The sequence below is a fragment of the Solanum pennellii genome, chromosome 1 (genome assembly GCF_001406875.1).
Source record: "Solanum pennellii chromosome 1, SPENNV200".
NCBI classification, from domain to species: Eukaryota; Viridiplantae; Streptophyta; class Magnoliopsida; order Solanales; family Solanaceae; genus Solanum; species Solanum pennellii.
Window position 1 is genome coordinate 49,621,874 of NC_028637.1, and position 19,057 is coordinate 49,640,930.

The 19,057-nt window shown below is 33.3% G+C and overlaps 1 protein-coding gene across 1 annotated transcript; it reads left to right on the forward strand.

The window, feature by feature from the left end:
- The first annotated feature begins 16,300 nt into the window (after positions 1 to 16,300).
- LOC107015540 (probable polyamine transporter At3g13620) lies at positions 16,301 to 17,909 on the forward strand. The gene has a single exon (XM_015215857.2). The coding sequence runs from the start codon at positions 16,357 to 16,359 to the stop codon at positions 17,767 to 17,769; it is 1,413 nt and encodes a 470-aa protein (XP_015071343.1). The 5' UTR covers positions 16,301 to 16,356; the 3' UTR covers positions 17,770 to 17,909.
- The last annotated feature ends 1,148 nt before the right edge of the window (positions 17,910 to 19,057 follow it).

Genomic DNA, 19,057 nt, shown 5'->3' on the forward strand with positions numbered 1-19,057 from the left:
TAAGTTCCCTTTATTGAAAAGTCTTTATTAAAATTACTTTATAAAAGTAGTCTTCAGGAGATTGACTCCCCATAGGTCATAGATGAGAATAGCCATTCATCAACCTAAATCACATGAGAAAACCTTTCACATGGACATAGCATATTCAAGTACCATCTAGTTTGGGATACCCTTGAGAACACCTTTAAAGAGACCCTCTATTGAATAGATCATCACACATGCATAATGGACATGTTTTATGTGTGTGTACATATATGTGAGAAAACCTTTCACATAAACACCCTTAGGCAACACATGTGCATACTTCACTTTATTCATGCATAAGNGGCATAGCATATTCAAGTACCATCTAGTTTGGGATACCCTTGAGAACACCTTTAAAGAGACCCTCTATTGAATAGATCATCACACATGCATAATGGACATGTTTTATGTTTGTGTACATATATGTGAGCAAACCTTTCACATAAACACCCTTAGGCAACACATGTGCATACTTCACTTTATTCATGCATAAGTGTATAGGTGTAGCTATGTGAGCAATCCTTTCATATAAACACATTTAGACACTATGCATATTCATACTTCATCATATCATATACTTGACATCATAGCATACAGGACATATTCATAGATTAATCATGCATTCATATTCATGGTCATATAGAATCAACCTAGTAACTATCATATCAAGGCACACATATGCAATGCATAGACAAGGTCCCATGCCCTTGTCCATACTAGTAAACCTATCAAGTCATCCTAGTTAAGAAATACATAACATGCTTCATGGACATATAATTTACATGCATAGTAGTAGACATTAGTGCATAAGAGAATATCCTTTCATTAGACACTATGAACCTATACTACTTGTAAGCATGCATGAGGTGTAAGTGTGTACATTGGTCAACATGATCATATAACAGCTATCAACATCATATTGAGGTATCCACCCTCTTAAGACTACAATGCACATTCAATCATAGACCACACATCACATAATACCATAGGAGACAAGAATAACTTCACATTGCATCAATGACTCCTAACCTTGACTAAGAACACACATGCATATAGGGTATATAGGTAGGGGTCATTCATCATTATTACTTCATCAATGTCAGAACCTATACCTACCTTAACATAGTCATTCACATGCTTATAACATTAGCAATACAACCTAGATCATAACTAGAATGGAAGACTAGGCATAATATTTAACATTTGGTGATCGTCACCACCACACCTTCATAATACAATTGCCTTCAAGTCCATGATAACATCACATATACATTTACAATAAGGTAAACACCGCCACTATAAGTGGCCCATACCACACAATGCCATACAAGGCCAAGCATCTAGCAATTCTACAGAAAAATAGAGAGAACTTCCTCCAAGCTTTAATCATCATTGATAAATTACCATAATTCAACATCAATACATGTATAAAACAGTAGCTAAAGGTACCATTACATAAACGAAATCATACTTCAAATATCATGGTTTCAAGATTACATTCGGTACACTACTTCATCAAGTCTATAGAAAGTAGAGGAATATACATCAATTTACCCAATCCTAAACCTTGATCATAATTGATCACTCATTAAAAATTCACCATCAATTGTAATGTAAAACAATAGCAAAAGATACAATTAGTTCAAAGAAATCACAATCCATAATAATCTCAACAAGATCACATGCCCGTGGTATAGGCTAATTTGAGAATTGGAAGGAACATGGGTTTATCGTGAAATTGGATTTAAAATCACATTTAAAACAGTATCTAATCCATAATTCATCATAAGCATGCTTTTGAAAACAATTTGAGAAAGAACTCATGGCTAGATTGAAAGATTGAAAGTTTGATCATGAAATCTTCATTGAAAACATTTGAAAGGGACTCCTTAGAATAAAGTTTGACTAAGGTTGAAGGATAAACATACCTCATTACATAAAAATACCACTAAATATTTATGAAGAATACATGGGAATCCAATCTAGAAGTTGTTCTTGAGATTCATCTCCAATGGAGGTTTCTAGAGAGGTTTCTTTTGGAGAGGGAAGTCTAATTTTTAATAATGAATTTAGTATGGGGTTTTGATCATAATAACCAACTTAATATACCTAAAAATACCTAAATTAACCGTCTAGGGTCAGGTTAGGACGTGGGGTAAATTTCTCATTCACCCCTTGATGAAATAGTGTGTCTGGCAGCAGTTGCAGGTTGCATCGACGCCCACCATCAACGGGGCGTAGAATGACGGGTCATCCTGCTGGTCCGTCGATAGTGACTCAGACTCAACTTTTGGGGATTCATTCTCACATGGATAAGTGTTGAGCTACGTTTCCCATCGACGGCGCGTAGCCTAGAGTACTGGCCGTCGTTCTTGGGCATTGGTAGACACTGCCAAGGCAGTGCTTTTTGCAAGGCCCTTGGGGAGTCTTTCACGGATGTTTCCAATGTAAATACACGCATATACAAGTTAAGGACCTCTATATCAATTTCAACCAAAACAAACACATAAAACATGTCAAGACACATCAAGACATACATGCACGTCTTAAGGCTAACTTTAAAACGTTATTGGACTTCCTTAGATGTTTAACCTCCAAATGACTTCAAATTAAGAATGCATTAATTAAAATATTTTAAACTTTTTTAGACACACGTGAGGCTCTAATCACCTTAATTCATTTTGCGAGACCTTACACTAACAAAGTGGTCATTTATTCAACTTTTAATCTAAGGACTGCCATTTTAGTGAAGAATTTGAGATAGTAATTAAGGTCAAATATCACACAACCAATTGTCAAATATAGAAAAAAATTGTAAGTGAAGTCATAATGTCGACTTTCAACCACATAATCTGAACTTCCATGATTTAACAATAAAAATTCTTTACCAATTTGACCATCAAATCTAATCCACATAGAGAAGGTTATTCAACTCTAATATCACTGTCAACTCTTTTCACCAATGAAGGACATTAAGGTAGGGAAAATGGTGGCCCAAAAATAGAAAAGAAGAAGGAAAAACTTAAATAAAAATATTCTTAAAATCCTTTCACACGCTTTATTTAATTGTATTACACTCACCATTTCATGTCAGCAAAAAGTGTCAAAATGACACAATAGGACCTGACATAAAGTGTCTAAAATGAACAAATTATAGTTAAAGTGTCTAAGTGAAAGTTTGTGCCAAGTTTAAGGGGCCACCGATGGGTTAATCCAAATAAGTAAGAATATGCATGCTTCAAAAAGCTTATGGTCACAAAGTTCTTAGACTATAAAATGTCAGACTGTAAAACAGTTGGATCACAAGTGCAAGAACTTTAACTTATTTTTCATGATCTGATTGTTGAGGACATGGTAGTTAATGAAGTATTTCAAGTGGCTGGAATGATTGAGAAGTTACCACCTTCGTGGAATGACTTCAAGAATTATCTAAAGTACAAATACAAGGAAATAAGCTTGAAGATATTGTGATTCGAATCAAGATTGAGGAAGATAACAAGACCATCAAAAAGAAGTCTCGTGAGAGTTCCATGATAATTGGAGTTAATATTGTTGAAGAAGATCCTACCAAAGGCAAGAAGAGAAAGAAGTCCAACGGACAAAAGTCAAAATAGATAAAAAAGAAATTCAAGGGTAATTGTTACACTTACAACTGTGGTAAGGCTGGTCACAAGTCTTCTAACTATCATGCTCCAAAAAAGGACAAAGATAAAAGTCAAACAAACATCGTGAATGCTATGGAAGATGCAGATAACCTTTGTGTAATGATCTCTGAGTGCAACTTAGTTGGAAATCCCAATGAGTTATTTCTTAACTCAGGTGCTACTCAACATATTTGTTCAGCAAAAAAAGCCTTTGCAACGTACATTCATGCTGAGTTTGATGAAGATATGTTCATGGGGAACACATCAACAAGGATTGCAGGAACAGGAAAAGTAATATATAAAATGACATCTGACAAGGTGTTGACTTTAAACAACGTTTTGCATGTTCCTACTATTAGGAAGAATTTAGTTTCTGTTGCACTACTCGTCAATAACGGGTTTAAGTGTGTTCTAGTTAGTGAAAAAGTTGTAATAAGTAAGAATGATATGTTGTTAGGAAAGGGCTACCTCGATAAGGGCCTTTTCAAATTAAACGTAATGATTATCGACAGTATTAATAAAAATTCTGCTTCTTTTCACTTATTGGAGTCAAATTATTTATGGCATGGTTGTTTGGGACATGTAAATTACAAAACCTTGTGAAAATTGATTACTTTAGAAGTATTGCCCTATTTCAAATGTGATAAATCGAAATGTAAAACTTATGTGGAAAGTAAGTTGTTCAACATACTTATAAGTCTGTTGACAGGAATTCAAAACCTTTAGACTTAATTCACATATATATGTGATATAACTCAATACCATCTCGTGGAGGGAAAAGTAGTTTATTAATTTTATTGACGATTGCACTCAATTCGGCTATGTATATTTGCTTACTAATAAAGATGAGGGAATTGATGCATTTAAACAATGCAAAAATGAAGTGGAAAATCAATTGAATCTAAAGATAAAATTGATTTGTAGTGATAGGGATGGAGAATACGAATCTCCTTTTGCAGAGATATGGTTGGAATATGGTATTATTTATCAAACTACTACACCTTATACACCATGGTCAAATAGTTTTGCAGAACAGAATAACTAGATATTAAAGGAAATGATGAATGCCTTGATAATCAGTTTTGGTTAACCGCGAAACCTGTGGCGGGGATGCCATCTTTACGGCTAACAAGATATTGAATAGGGTACCGTAATAAAACACAATCAATTTCNTAGTCAAATAGTTTTGCAGAACAGAATAACTAGATATTAAAGGAAATGATGAATGCCTTGATAATCAGTTTTGGTTAACCGCGAAACCTGTGGCGGAGATGCCATCTTTACGGCTAACAAGATATTGAATAGGGTACCGTAATAAAACACAATCAATTTCATATGAGTTATGGAAGGAAGGAAACCCAACTTGAAATATTTCAAAGTGTGGGGTGCTTAGCCAAGGTAGAGGTCCCTTTACCCAAGAGGGTGGAAATTTGACCCAAAACAGTGGATTGTGTATTTATTGGATGTGCTGTGAACAGTAAGGCCTATAGGTTTTGGTTCATAAATCTGATAACCCTTAATGTCACGGGTTCAAATCCTGTCATCCCTTCCTATTACTGCTCAAAGGAGCAGTAACGAGGGTAATTAATGTTAATAAGATAATTGAGTCAGATGACACTTAGTTCTTTGAACACATTTATACATATAAAACTGAATATGAGTCGACAAGTGAGACCTAAATGACCGCGGAAAGAATCAACGGAAAATATGCTACATAATAAGGATCCTAGGCATAGTAATAGCCAATAGAAACCGACTTCTTATGGACCAGATTTTGTGGCACTGTTACTTGAAAATGAGCCTCAAATATTTAAAGCATTTATGTCTTCGACTGAGTCAACTTATTGAAAACAAGCAATCAATAATGAGATCGAATCAATTTAAAGTAACCATTGTAACGACCCGGGAGCATCCCCAAGAAGTTATAAGGCGTACTTGACCTCTCAGAGGTCTTATACAATCCCTTAGACATCTTTCATCACATATCTATGAAAAGTAGTGCGGAATTAAAATTTTTCTCAAATAACAGTCAAACTCTTTTATAGAATCATAAGAAAGAACTAAGTCTCGTCATAAGCCATCTTACACAGATGTAATATCATAGGGTCACAGCCCTTACATTTAAATGAAACTATAGCCTATTACAAAGTCATTTAGAAGAGGAAACTAAAACATAATCCATGTCCTCGAACATATGAGGACATACCAAGTTTCTTGAGAGAAATCTACTTCACAAGCTTCAACTTCTAAGAGAATCCTCACTTGCCACCTACACTTGTAGAAATAGAGAACTTATGGAATAAGCACATTGAATGCATTAAGTATGGTGAACATGCAAGGAAACTATGCAAAAAGGGACATTTACTTTAACATATGCTTTCATGCTATTTTGATAGAAACCTTCATCATAAGAGTTTAAAAGACATACTCCAAGCCAATAATCACATATAAGACATATTCATAATCAAAAAGTAACTTTTTCATAACTTTAGACCCTTCACCTAAAGTTACTCTAAGACTCACTTCAGTAAGACATAAAGAGACCGTCATGCACCACCTTCTTCGAGCACACCTAAGTGATCCTCAAAGCTACCCTATATAAGAGCCTTTCTATTCAATAAGGTCTTGGAAGACCTAGGAAATCATTCTAGTATCGTCAAGGCCTACTCGTGCCATGTGTAGATAGTGTCCCATTCCATTACTTGTACGTTATAGAACCTATCTAATACTAGAGTATACATTCCCATGATGAGAATAGGCATTAATCAACATAGACCATACTAGCTTGGTATGGAATCCAGTGTCATAAGGACCCCACACTGTGGAAGGTGTTCTACTTGCCAAGGGTAGAACTAGGACACACCCCATAATGGCACATGGTTAAGGTATATCAAGGGTTTCTTTTTACTCTAGTCTCATCTAAAGTAGAGCTACTACCACAAGCATATCCACTTGGTGCTTTGCCTTTGTTCTGATAGAGTCATTTATTCACATATGTGTATTAAACGAAGGTACCATGACTAAGTTCTTATGACTTTCTTAAATATGGTTGCATGTCGTTCCGGCCAACCTATCTTTAAGTCCATCATTCCACTCAAGAAGGAGGCACCATATAGGTCTATTCCTTCAAGACTTTTTATTAACCTTCTATTCATTATTCAAGGTTTCACATTCTTAACCTTCTTTTCATATTCAAGGTTCTACATTCTTAACCTTCTTTTCATATTCAAGGTTTTACATTCACTTAGGGTTCTAGACTCATCAAGAAGGGGAACAATGCTTAGGTCTACAGGTTCAAGACATACTCTAGAATACCTCATTTAATCATTCAAGAAAGGGAACCAATTTTAGGTCTACCTATCCTAGACTTTCATTCATACTCATATTCAATACAATTCAAGTATCAAGTAGGGACAACTCAGTCTACCAACACAAGATACCACATCATTCTATAAAGGCTCTCCTTAGTCCTTCATCAGCATGCATTGACAACTATAGAAGAAATACATTCAAACATATCATTATAACACCCATACAAAATCATATAGACATCACATGAGCACCTTCACTTTATACATTCACATGTACAATATCATGATAATACCATAATTCACATAAAAATGCTGACAAGGCCATGTTCATAAATATATAGCAACTAAACACCGCCACAATAAGTGGACCATACCAATCAATAACAATTCAATATCAATTCTATACTAAACAAATGAATGAGGTTAACTTACCACCTTCCAACATCTAATATCACCATTCCTTAGCCTTTCCAACATATTCACATAACAAGAGATCTTACCAATAACAATGTACATAAGGCAACATATGAAAAATCCTAACCATGATCAATATATAATTCAATAGCCCATAACAATCTACACATGAATTCAATACAATTAAGTCATAATTAGTTCACCCACTTTAGAGAAAAAATTAGGATTTCAAAAATACATGGGTTCATGGAGTTTTTCATATTAAAACAACCAATTATCATTAATTACTTCATAAAACATCAATTCAAACCTTTTCCTGCAAGAACCCATGCTTAGAATTCAAAATAGGATTTCAATGTTTTTGAAGATCTTTGAAAAGCTTTTGGAATTGACTCATTGAATGAATAAAGAGTCAAGGATGAAATCACCATACCTTTATAGAATACATCCCATGAAATTGATGGAGAAATTAGTGGAGAACTTCAATCCTAGCTTCAATCTTGAGTTCAAGATTCAATAGAGTCTAGAGAGAATTCTATTTGAACTTGGGGTTTTGATTTGGAAAAGTCAGGTATAATTTAGGTATAAGTGTTTACACTAACTTAATATACTTTTAAACACCTAAAATAACCTCCTAGGACTTAATTAGGACGTGAGGTGAATTTCCCAAATCACCCTTTACTTGGCTGAGACACCTGCAATGAATGCAATGACCGGGCGTTATTTGAACCATGCCCATCTTGAAGGGGGTGGTTTGGATAAGATGCTCCTCAATTGGGGTCTAATATCCCATAACTATGTGTGGAGCCACGCCCCATTTTTGATGGGGCGTCGTTTGATCCACTGTCAATCGTTTAAGGTCGTGGTTTAGGGCTATTTTGGCAGCTTCATGGCGAACGTTTGGGTCCTCCTCAAGGACTCTTAGGGTGGTCCTTGGGGATTCTTACCCGGATGTTTCAACGCTGTAAATTCTCATATAGATGTTAGATCCCCCTCCTATCATTTTGGACACTAAACAACACGTAAAACATGCAAAGGCACACTAGTACATACACGAGACTAGTTTCTGAAATTCTTGGTCGTTCTTCGACGTTTGACTTCCAAACTCTACAAACTGCCCCCTAAGGCTACAGTTCATAATTTTAACATTCTATCAACTCATATAACAAATGATAGTCCTTAGTTTGACCTAGTTCATTTTGAGGGTTGTAACAACCATACCTGGGAATTGACTAATCTTTCTCCACGAAAAAGATCTCTAGGATCAAGGAGGATATATAAAAGGAAAACAAAAGTTACTGATAAATATAAGGCTAGACTTGTAGTCAAAAGATATAATCCAAAAGAAGGTCTGGAATACTTTGATACATACTCTCTAGTAACAAGGATAACATGAATTAAGATGTTAATAGCACTAAATGAATGTACAGACAACTTTCATAAATGGAGAGTTAGAAGAAGAAATTTACATGGAACAATCTGAAGGGTTTGTGGTGATTGGTAAAGAAGAAAAAGTGTGCAAGCCTGTGAAATCACTTTATGGGCTCAAGCAAGCACACAAACAATGACATGCTAAATTTGACCAAACAATATTTGCAAATGGATTCAAGATTAACGAATGTGATGAGTGAATTTACATTAAAAATGTTTAGAATCATGAAGTCATTGTTTGTCTGTATGTTGATGACATGTTAACAATGAGTAAAGACATTGATGATATAAACTCTACCAATGTTATCCAGCAAGTTCGATATGAAGGACTTTAGAGTTGCTGATTTGATCTTAGGGATCACCATTCTCAGAACTCCTCAGGGACTAGCATTATCTCAACTCATTGTATTGAAAGAGTATTGGATAAATTCAAGTAGTTGAATTTCAATGTTTTCAAAACTCCAATTGATTTAAACTTCATATTTCAAAAGAATGAAGGAGAAAGTGACTCCCAATTAGAATATGCCAGAGTGTTGGGAAGTTTGATGTATATTATTAATTATAAGCGACCATATATAGCATGTGTTATTAGAAAACTGAGTTGGTTCACTAGTAATCTGAATCAAACTCACTTGATGGTAATGAAACGTATGTTGGGGTATCTAAAACATAAACAATACTATGATTTGCATTATAATAAATATCATGTCGTGATTGAAGGATATAGTGATGCAAAGTGGATCACTAGGTCAACTGAAGTAAAATCAACAAGTGGTTATGTGTTTATACTTGGTAGAGGATCAGACACTAAAATTGTCCAAACAGACATGTATCGGTCGCTCCAAAATGGAATATGAATTTATTGTTTTAGATAAGCCTGGTGAAGAAGTTGAATGGCTCTGGGAATTTCTTAGAGGATATTCTATTCTGGCCCAAACCCATGGGACCTATTTGTATACATTGTGATAGTCAAGCAACAATATGTAGGGCAGAAAGCGTTATGTACAAGGGAAAGTCTCGTCATATACAATGGATGCATAACACCGGAAGACAAATGCTCTCTAGTGGAATATCACATTTTACTATGCGAAGTCAAGCGATAATGTGTCAGATCCACTAACAAAAGTCCTAGTGAGAGAGGCAGCTGAAAGATCATCTAAGGGAATGAATTTACGGCTTAGGACAACTCAAAATGACCGTAACTTTAACGACCCAAGAGTACCACCGAGGCGTCACACGGCGCAGTTGACCTCTCGGAGGTAATGTACAAGCCTATTAACTTTCATTCATTACATAGGTATGAAAAGTAGTGCGGAATTAAAAATTTTCACAACATAACTAATAAGAAAACACTTTCTTAAAACGTAAGGAACGAAGTCTCATCATTATGGCCCTTTACATTGAAATAAACACACTAAGTATTATACAATGTCTTTAAAATAAAGAAACTAAAATAAACATACTTCATATCCTCGAACATATGAGGACATACCAATCTTGAGAAATCTACTTCCCAAGCTTCACCTTCTAGGAAGCTTCGCTTTCCTTCCGCGTATACTTTTAAAAATATAGAAGAATATGGAAGTCAGTACAAACATNTCTTATACAATGTCTTTAAAATAAAGAAACTAAAATAAACATACTTCATATCCTCGAACATATGAGGACATACCAATCTTGAGAAATCTACTTCCCAAGCTTCACCTTCTAGGAACCTTCGCTTTCCTTCCGCGTATACTTTTAAAAATATAGAAGAATATGGAAGTCAGTACAAACATTATACTAAGTATGGTAATATGCAAAAAAAACATGCTTAAAGAGAACATTTTAGTTGAAACATACTTTTTCATGCTATTTTAATAAAACCTTCATGAATCAAGTTTACAAAGCATCATACAAGTCATCATTTAACATACATGGAAATGCTTCCATAACAACATTTAGTCACATTCATCAAGTAATCCATTAATAATTAGACCTTGCCATCCAAACTTATCCTAAGACTCACCTAGGTAAGACATGAAAAGACCGCCCATGCAACCTCTTCAATATACACCTAAGTGATCCTTAAGACTACCAAAGATAAGCATACCAACTCAACAAGTCAACTTCCTTACTAAAGACACTAGAGGAACCATACATGCACTTAAGAACTTCACATAAAGATCATCCTCTGAGACTAACCCCAAGTTACACTAGTGCAATATGAAAGTAGCATCCCATACTACTACTCCCACCTTAGTGCTTCTTAGGTTTCACCGTAGACTAGATACATCACATCTAATCATTTACATAGCCTTCATCAACATTAGATATAAGATCAACATGCTTCATTAACATTAGACATCAAGTCAACTTACTTCACTAATGTCATATAGTAACCCATTCATACATTTTCATACAATGACACACCAAGACTCCCTCTAAATGTCTACTTATGCGATGGATAGATGGCGTCTCATTCCACCACCTACCCTAAGTAGTACACCCTTAAGAAGACTTAGTTCACTACATTCATTTGTGGGGGCTAGATTTAACTGACATAGACCATGAGAGTTTTACATGGAATCTCGGTATTAACCCCTACCGGATGAGGAATCCCCACTTGCCTAAGGTAGGGTCATTTTTTTAGCCTTTACGTGGATCTCCAATAGCTAGACCTATGAGGGCGCATAGTTAAGGGATAAAGAGATTACTTCTAAGTACTACATCTCAACTAACGAAGAGAACTTATCTCAAGAGGTACATTAGATACAACATCTCTACTCACGAAGAGTATCCATCGCTTCTTCAAATCCTCTCGATGCTAAGCATAATTCCCCCACGGAGTCAAAAATATTCATTACATTCATTATCTATAGGTTATGAGATTGCTACTAAGTACTACATCTCAACTCACGAAGAGTACTCATCTCTAGAGGTTATTTTTGAATACTACATCTCAACTCACGAAGAGTATTCAACTGCTAACTTATCATTCATTCATTGGAAAGCTCTTGGGAATAGTGAGGTTGCTACTAAGCACTCCATCTCAATTCAGGAAGAGTGTCCACCCCAAAATCCCCCTTTCTCATTCATTGGAGTTCTTAGGGATATTAGGGTTGGTACTAGACACTTCATCCCTACTCACAAATAGTGTATACCCCCCCCCCCCAAAATCCCTATTCATTCTTTAACTTCATTCATTCATTCTTTATGTGTGTGTGAGTGTATATGAGAACACCTTTCACATAACTACCATCATTCATAACATTGACTTCTAAACATGATCATACTACATTCATCATAATTCACACACTATCATGCTTCACATTCACATTATACTTCATTTAGACATAGTATCTTCAAGACATACATTCTCAACTTCGTAAGACATCTCATGCATATACATCATAACATCTCTTCACTTCACAATCAATGCCTTCAAGGCCACAAATCACAATCCACATTTATATTCATATACATCAAGTAAACACCGCTACTATAAGTAGACCATATCACTCAAGATCAATTCAACTAGAACTAGACATAATAGATCAACTTACCCTTCATCCAAGCCTTGACCACTTTTTCTCAATTCTCCAATAAATCATCATAATAAGAAACAAATAGCAGTAGATAATCACAATACAACATAGTATAAACACAATTATAACATTGTTTAATCATATTCATCAAACCCAATTCATAAGTCAATTTGAGAATTTTCATGATCGTGGGTCCATTGAGTTTTTTACAATAAAACCATCAACTAAGATTGAAAACATCATAATCCATCCATTATAACCTTTTCATGCAAGAACCCATGCTTGAAATTCGAAACAGAAGAATTTAGGATTTTGAAACCTTTTGAAAAGCCTTTGGATTGGCTCCTTGAACTAGATAAGAATCAAGGATGAATTACCATACCTTATTAGGAGAAAACCCACTAAATTTGGTGAAAAAACCATCAAAAATCTTCAATTCTAGCTCTACCTTGAGTTCANATCGTAGACACTCAAATCGTAGGTTAGTGTCGTTGGTCACGATAAGCATCATAATCCCAACTTGAAGACAACAACTTTTTATTTAGCTTATAACTCACTGAATTAAGATTATATCAAGGCTCAATCACAAAGAAGAACTCGTACCACATAAACTTTGTAAAAGAACCATGCTTTTTGACGTGTTCCTTCAGTTCGCTGGTAGCATTTGCGAAGTCAATTTTTCAATTTCTCTTTTTGATCAGTAAGTGCACACTTATTCTTCACCTCTATTTATAGACCGCTGCTTGTCGTGGTTTAGTTCACTTCGGCTTCTAGAGTCCTAATTTTCCTAGGACACAACTTTTTTTTAGTTCTAATTTAACTTGGACTCCTCTCTTGAGTTGGACCCCTCCTGCTACTTGGTTACCCTCCTTTTGTATGATTCGAACACTTAATTTCTGATTTCTTTGTGATTTTAGACTCTTTCTTCAAATCAAACTTTTTAATTCTTTTATGTTTATAGTTGAACTCTAACTCTTCGAATCACTAGTCATTTGAAGAGTTTTACTTCAAGTGAGACTCTTTCATTAATTCAAACTCATTTATTCTTTTTCTTTAATTCACCCGGTGTTTATTTCCTTTAGATTTATCACGAACTTAACATCCTCACTTTCTTGATTTCAACACACTTGTCTTTATTCATTTTAAGAGTTTTCCCCGAATCTAACTGCTCGTGGTAGTGTATCTTTGGTTCTTGTTCACTGACCAATTTCATTTTTCTTTGTCAATCATCAAAGCTGCATAAATTTTAATAGTATTTGTATATTCGGTATCGATTTAGAATTACCTGTCTATCATTATTAAGGGTCAATTTCATCATCTAGTATATCCAATATAAAATATAAAGTTTCCGGTGCATTGGTACATGCATATGATATTGAACATGCTATGATACATCATCAAACAAGCAGATTAAATATCAATTGATATATCAAGTGCATCTACGCATTAATACATACGTAGAAAAGAAGATACACACTACCAATCACATAAATTCAATATACAGTATGATTGAAATCCATTACAAATTTGAGGTAACAATAACAATACCATCCTTCTTGACTTTTTAAAATAAGTATTCAGATTTGATTTTTGACTTAGTCATTCGAATCTGAACCTGTAATTTACGGGTAACATGATCAATCAACGTGATTACTAAAAAATGAAAAAAATGAAAAAGATCTAGAAAGAGAGGGTGAGGGAGGAAGTAGGGGGGAGAGGAGAGAAAAAGAGGGGGTGGGGTATTCGAGAATGCGAGCATAAGAGGATTTACGCATTCTGCTAAAAATTAAGGAGTCATTTAGTAGAGTGTATAAAAATAATACTAAATACAGTGTATTAGTAATATTTGCATTGGCAATGCACGTATTAGTTATACTTGCATTAACACTTTGTTTGGATCATTGTTACTCATTGCATTGCATTGTATGGTTATCATTCCTACAATGTTTGTTTTGATTATTACTTAAAATATATTGTATTGTATTATTTTGTTAAGTTTTGTTGTTACGTAACAGTGAAAACCCCAATTTTATGAAATCGATTTGGTGTGTTCCCCTTGATACTTTATTTCTTTTTCCAATTATATCTTAGCATAATGTTTCATAATACTTTTTTGCCCTTTACCCTATATTATATAATTCTAGTCAATCCTAAAATAATTAAGGATATTTTAGTAAATTTATAAATTACAAGATAGTCAAACTAAACAATTAAAATGTCATTAAACAACAACAAACGATACAGTCTAGTCAAACATTATATTCATCATACAGTACAGTAGAATAGAGTACAATACAATATAGTACATTATGAAACAATGGGTAACAATGATCCAAACAGAGTGTAATTATATATAGATTATTTTTAAGCATTGTTTTGATTTGATGCATTAAAAAAATATTTACAAAGATATTTTTCATTATTATGGTGAAAAGATATACAAAAAGTATTGAGGGGCAATTGTGTTTTTAATTAAGTTAATGCATGCATTAAAACCATTGCATTGTTAATAGGAACTTTCGCATATAGCAAACATAGAATTCATATTTGTATGTTATAGCAAAGTTTGCCTAATTGCGCTTCATAACAAACATATATATGTATAATTCGCTATACATATACAATTGAAGCAAATTGTATAAAACGAAGTGTGTAAAACGAGAAAGAGAAAAAGACTTGGGCAGAGAATTGTATAGAAGGAAGTGTATAAAACGAAGTATATAAAAAGAATTGTATAATTATAAGTGTGTAGGACGATTATGTACAATTTGAATTTGTATAAAACGAGAAAGGAGATACTTGAGCAGGGAATATACAATTGAATTGGATTGTATAAAACGAGAAAGAGAGAAATTATATACAATTTGGATTTGTATAAAACGAGAAAGAGAGAAAGACAAAAGAGACTTAGGCAGGGAAGTACTTTTATTGTATAATTATTAGTGTATAAGACGAAAACATATGTATTTGCATGTGTATGCATTATTTTCTCTCGCTTTATACAATTAGAAGTACAATTTATACAATTCTATTGTATAAAGCGAGAGAGGCGAGCGAGAGAGGGAGAGTGGCGAGCGAGAATTTGAGGGAGAGAGGGACTAGCAAACAGTTTGCCATGGAACACAAATAAATCAAACGGTAGGTACTATATTTATTTTATATTATTAGTTTGTCATTCTATACAATTATCCCTTGTTAATATCTAGAAATTCATTGTATTAGCAAATACACACCTTAGTACACAATAGAGTGAAAAAAAATACTCTCTCCGTTTCAAAAAAGATAACCTAGTTTTACTTGGAACGGAGTTTAAGAAAAGAAAAAAAACTTTTTAATCTTCTGATTCTAAATTAAAGTTATGTCAAATGTATCAAAATGCCTTTTAATCTTGTGGTCTTAAACATGCCACGTGGAAAGTTAAAGTTAAAGTATTGTCAAAAAAAGNAGTTTTTAATCTTCTGATTCTAAATTAAAGTTATGTCAAATGTATCAAAATGCCCTTTAATCTTGTGGTCTTAAACATGCCACGTGGAAAGTTAAAGTTAAAGTATTGTCAAAAAAAGGAAAGGGATTATTCTTTTTGAAACAGACTAAAAAAGAATAGAATCATTCTTTTTTAAACGGAGGGAGTACCAAATCATGTATTTATAATACACAAGGCTAATGTATGTATTTTTTTTCTTATTACACTCTACCAAACGACCCCTAAAAATAGCATATGATTACTGAATTTTCTAAAATTAATATGTGATTAGTTAACATACTTTACCCCCCAAAAAAAGATATTTGTGAAGTTGGGTGATAAGAAGAATTGCAAATAATGTTAAACATCAAATTATACAAGCTAGTTGACACACGAAAACTCATCCCTTTTAAACTTAAAAGACTCCTTTAACTTAAAAAAAAAAGGTTAATATTTTGGTCTAATATAAAATATAAGTACATAATTAGATAAGATTAACTGCAACTCCCATTCAGAATCCTCCCAAAAAAAAAACAATCGCAATGGCAGAGGAGAAGCAAACTCCAGTTTCCACCATGGCTGAAAACTCCGAAGAAATCCCCATAACCACCGCAAAAACTGTCAAAAAAAGTAAAAAACTAAGCCTGATTCCTCTCATCTTCCTCATCTACTTTGAAGTTGCTGGTGGCCCTTATGGTGAAGAACCAGCCGTTCAATCTGCTGGCCCACTTTTTGCCATTCTTGGTTTTCTCATTTTCCCTTTTATTTGGAGTGTACCTGAAGCTTTAATTACTGCTGAATTATCAACTACTTTCCCTGGTAATGGCGGTTTTGTTACATGGGCTTACACAGCTTTTGGCCCCTTTTGGGGTTCATTAATGGGTACATGGAAATTTCTCAGCGGTGTTATCAACATTGCATCTTTTCCTGTTTTGTGTATTAGTTATATGGATAAGCTTTTCCCAATTTTCAGTTCTGGCGTTCCAAGATATATGGCGATTTTGGTATCTACATTGTTGTTATCGTTTTTGAATTATACTGGATTAGCTATTGTGGGTTATGTTGCTGTTGTTCTTGGTATTGTATCACTTGCACCATTCATTATAATGTCTTTGATTGCGATTCCGAAGATTCAGCCTCATAGATGGATTAGTTTAGGTCAAAAAGGGGTGAAGAAGGATTGGAATATGTTCTTCAATTCATTGTTTTGGAATTTGAATTTTTGGGATAATGTGAGTACTTTGGTTAGTGAAGTTGAAAACCCGAAGAGAACTTTTCCTAAAGCACTTTTTTCATCAGTAATCTTAACTTGTTTTGGTTATTTAATCCCACTAATGGCTGTTACTGGAGCAGTATCAGTTGATCAAAGGGAATGGGAAACAGGTTTTATGGTGAACGCGGCAGATATGATTTCTGGTAAATGGTTGAAATTTTGGATTGAAATTGGAGCTATATTATCATCAATTGGTTTATTTGAAGCTCAGTTAAGTACTTGTGCTTTTCAGCTTTTAGGTATGGCTGAATTAGCATTTTTGCCTAAATTCTTTGCATTAAGGTCAAAATGGTTTAACACACCATGGGTTGGGATATTATTATCAACAGTAATTTCATTAAGTATGTCTTATATGAACTTTACTGATATAATATCTTCAGCTAATTTCTTGTATAGTTTAGGTATGTTTTTGGAATTAGCATCTTTTCTTTGGTTGAGAAGGAAGTATCCATTGATTAATAGACCATATAAAGTGCCAATGAAGATGCCAGGATTGGTTGTTATGTGCTTGATTCCTAGTGTATTTTTGGTGTTTATAATGGCTATTGCAACTAAGGTTGTGTTTCTTATAAGTGGATTGATGACTGTTGGAGGAATTGGATGGTACTTTTTCATGAAGTTGTGTAAAACCAAGAAGTGGCTCAAGTTCTATGATGATATGGAAGAGATGACTATAACATAGAGACAGATTCAAAATTTATTATTTTCATGTTCTATAGATATAGAAGTAATTAGAAGATTATTATTGCAAGGAAGTTATCCAGAAAGAACTTTCTTATGGTTATATACATCTATCAGAAGATCAATTACATGTTCTTTATTTGATGTTTGTTTATTTTTCTATAATTTATTTATTATTTATATATAGAAATTTAGAAAAGAATAACTTGTGAAAAGTACAAGCACTTTGTTGGAACTTGGAAATACTTTTGAGAATGACACTGTCATTTTACGTTTTAAGGGTCTGTTTGAATTGATGTTTAACTTATAGCTTTTGATTTATTTTTGTTATTTTGATTTTAAAATAAATGCTTATAAGTATTTTTTTTAATTTTATTCAAATACTTTAAAATTGTTTGAAATCTATTTTGACTCAAAAACATCTAAAATAAGTCAATTTAAACGGACATTAAGTATATTTTCCACCTATAAAAGATATGTTGCTCTTTTATTATAAATTAAGAACAACAATAACAAAGATACAATAGAAAGAAAAAAAAATCAACATAATAGAATATAGAAAAATAATTCTCTTTTATTGTATCATTTAATTTAAAAGAGAGGACTAAGTCGTCTATTGTATTATTTCGTTAGTTTAAATATTTATTTAATTATTATTTAAATTTTATCATACAGGATTTTAAAATTAATTATTACATAGCTAACTAGCAACACTTCTTATGTAACGAGTGATTTTTTGTGCTCATATTTTTACTTTTTTGTTTCTTTCTCATGTTATCTTGTTTATCATCTAATAATGATATTTTATATTTTATTCTGCATTTTAAAAATAATTTTATATTATATTTTACTCTCTCTTTTTTATACGTTTGTCATCCAAAATGTTTTTCTTTAAAAATATTTTTAAAAGAATTAATTACTTTGTAGATTCCTTTTAAAAAACAATTACTTATTTTATGTATACTCTTTAATTAATATCATTTATAGAAATATATGGCATTATAAACAATTACTTATTTTATGTATACTCTTTAATTAATATCATTTATAGAAATATATGGCATTATTATGTATTTTTTTTATGTTTCTCTCTCGCCTATTTCTCCTTTTGCAATCTCTTTGTGGAAGGTATTATTTGTATTTTAAAGCTACAATTGAATGATCCACATTCTTTAACCACAAATACAATTTTTTTTTTTTGTATATAGTTAAAACAAGACCAAAGGTCCACTTTATTTCAAATAGAAACAGANTCTAAAATCATGTCCCTCATTGTTACAAGTTATATA

Coding starts and splice junctions, on each gene's coding strand:
- LOC107015540 (XM_015215857.2), top strand. CDS start 16,357: ATGGCAGAGGAGAAGCAAACTCCAGTTTCCACCATGGCTGAAAACTCC.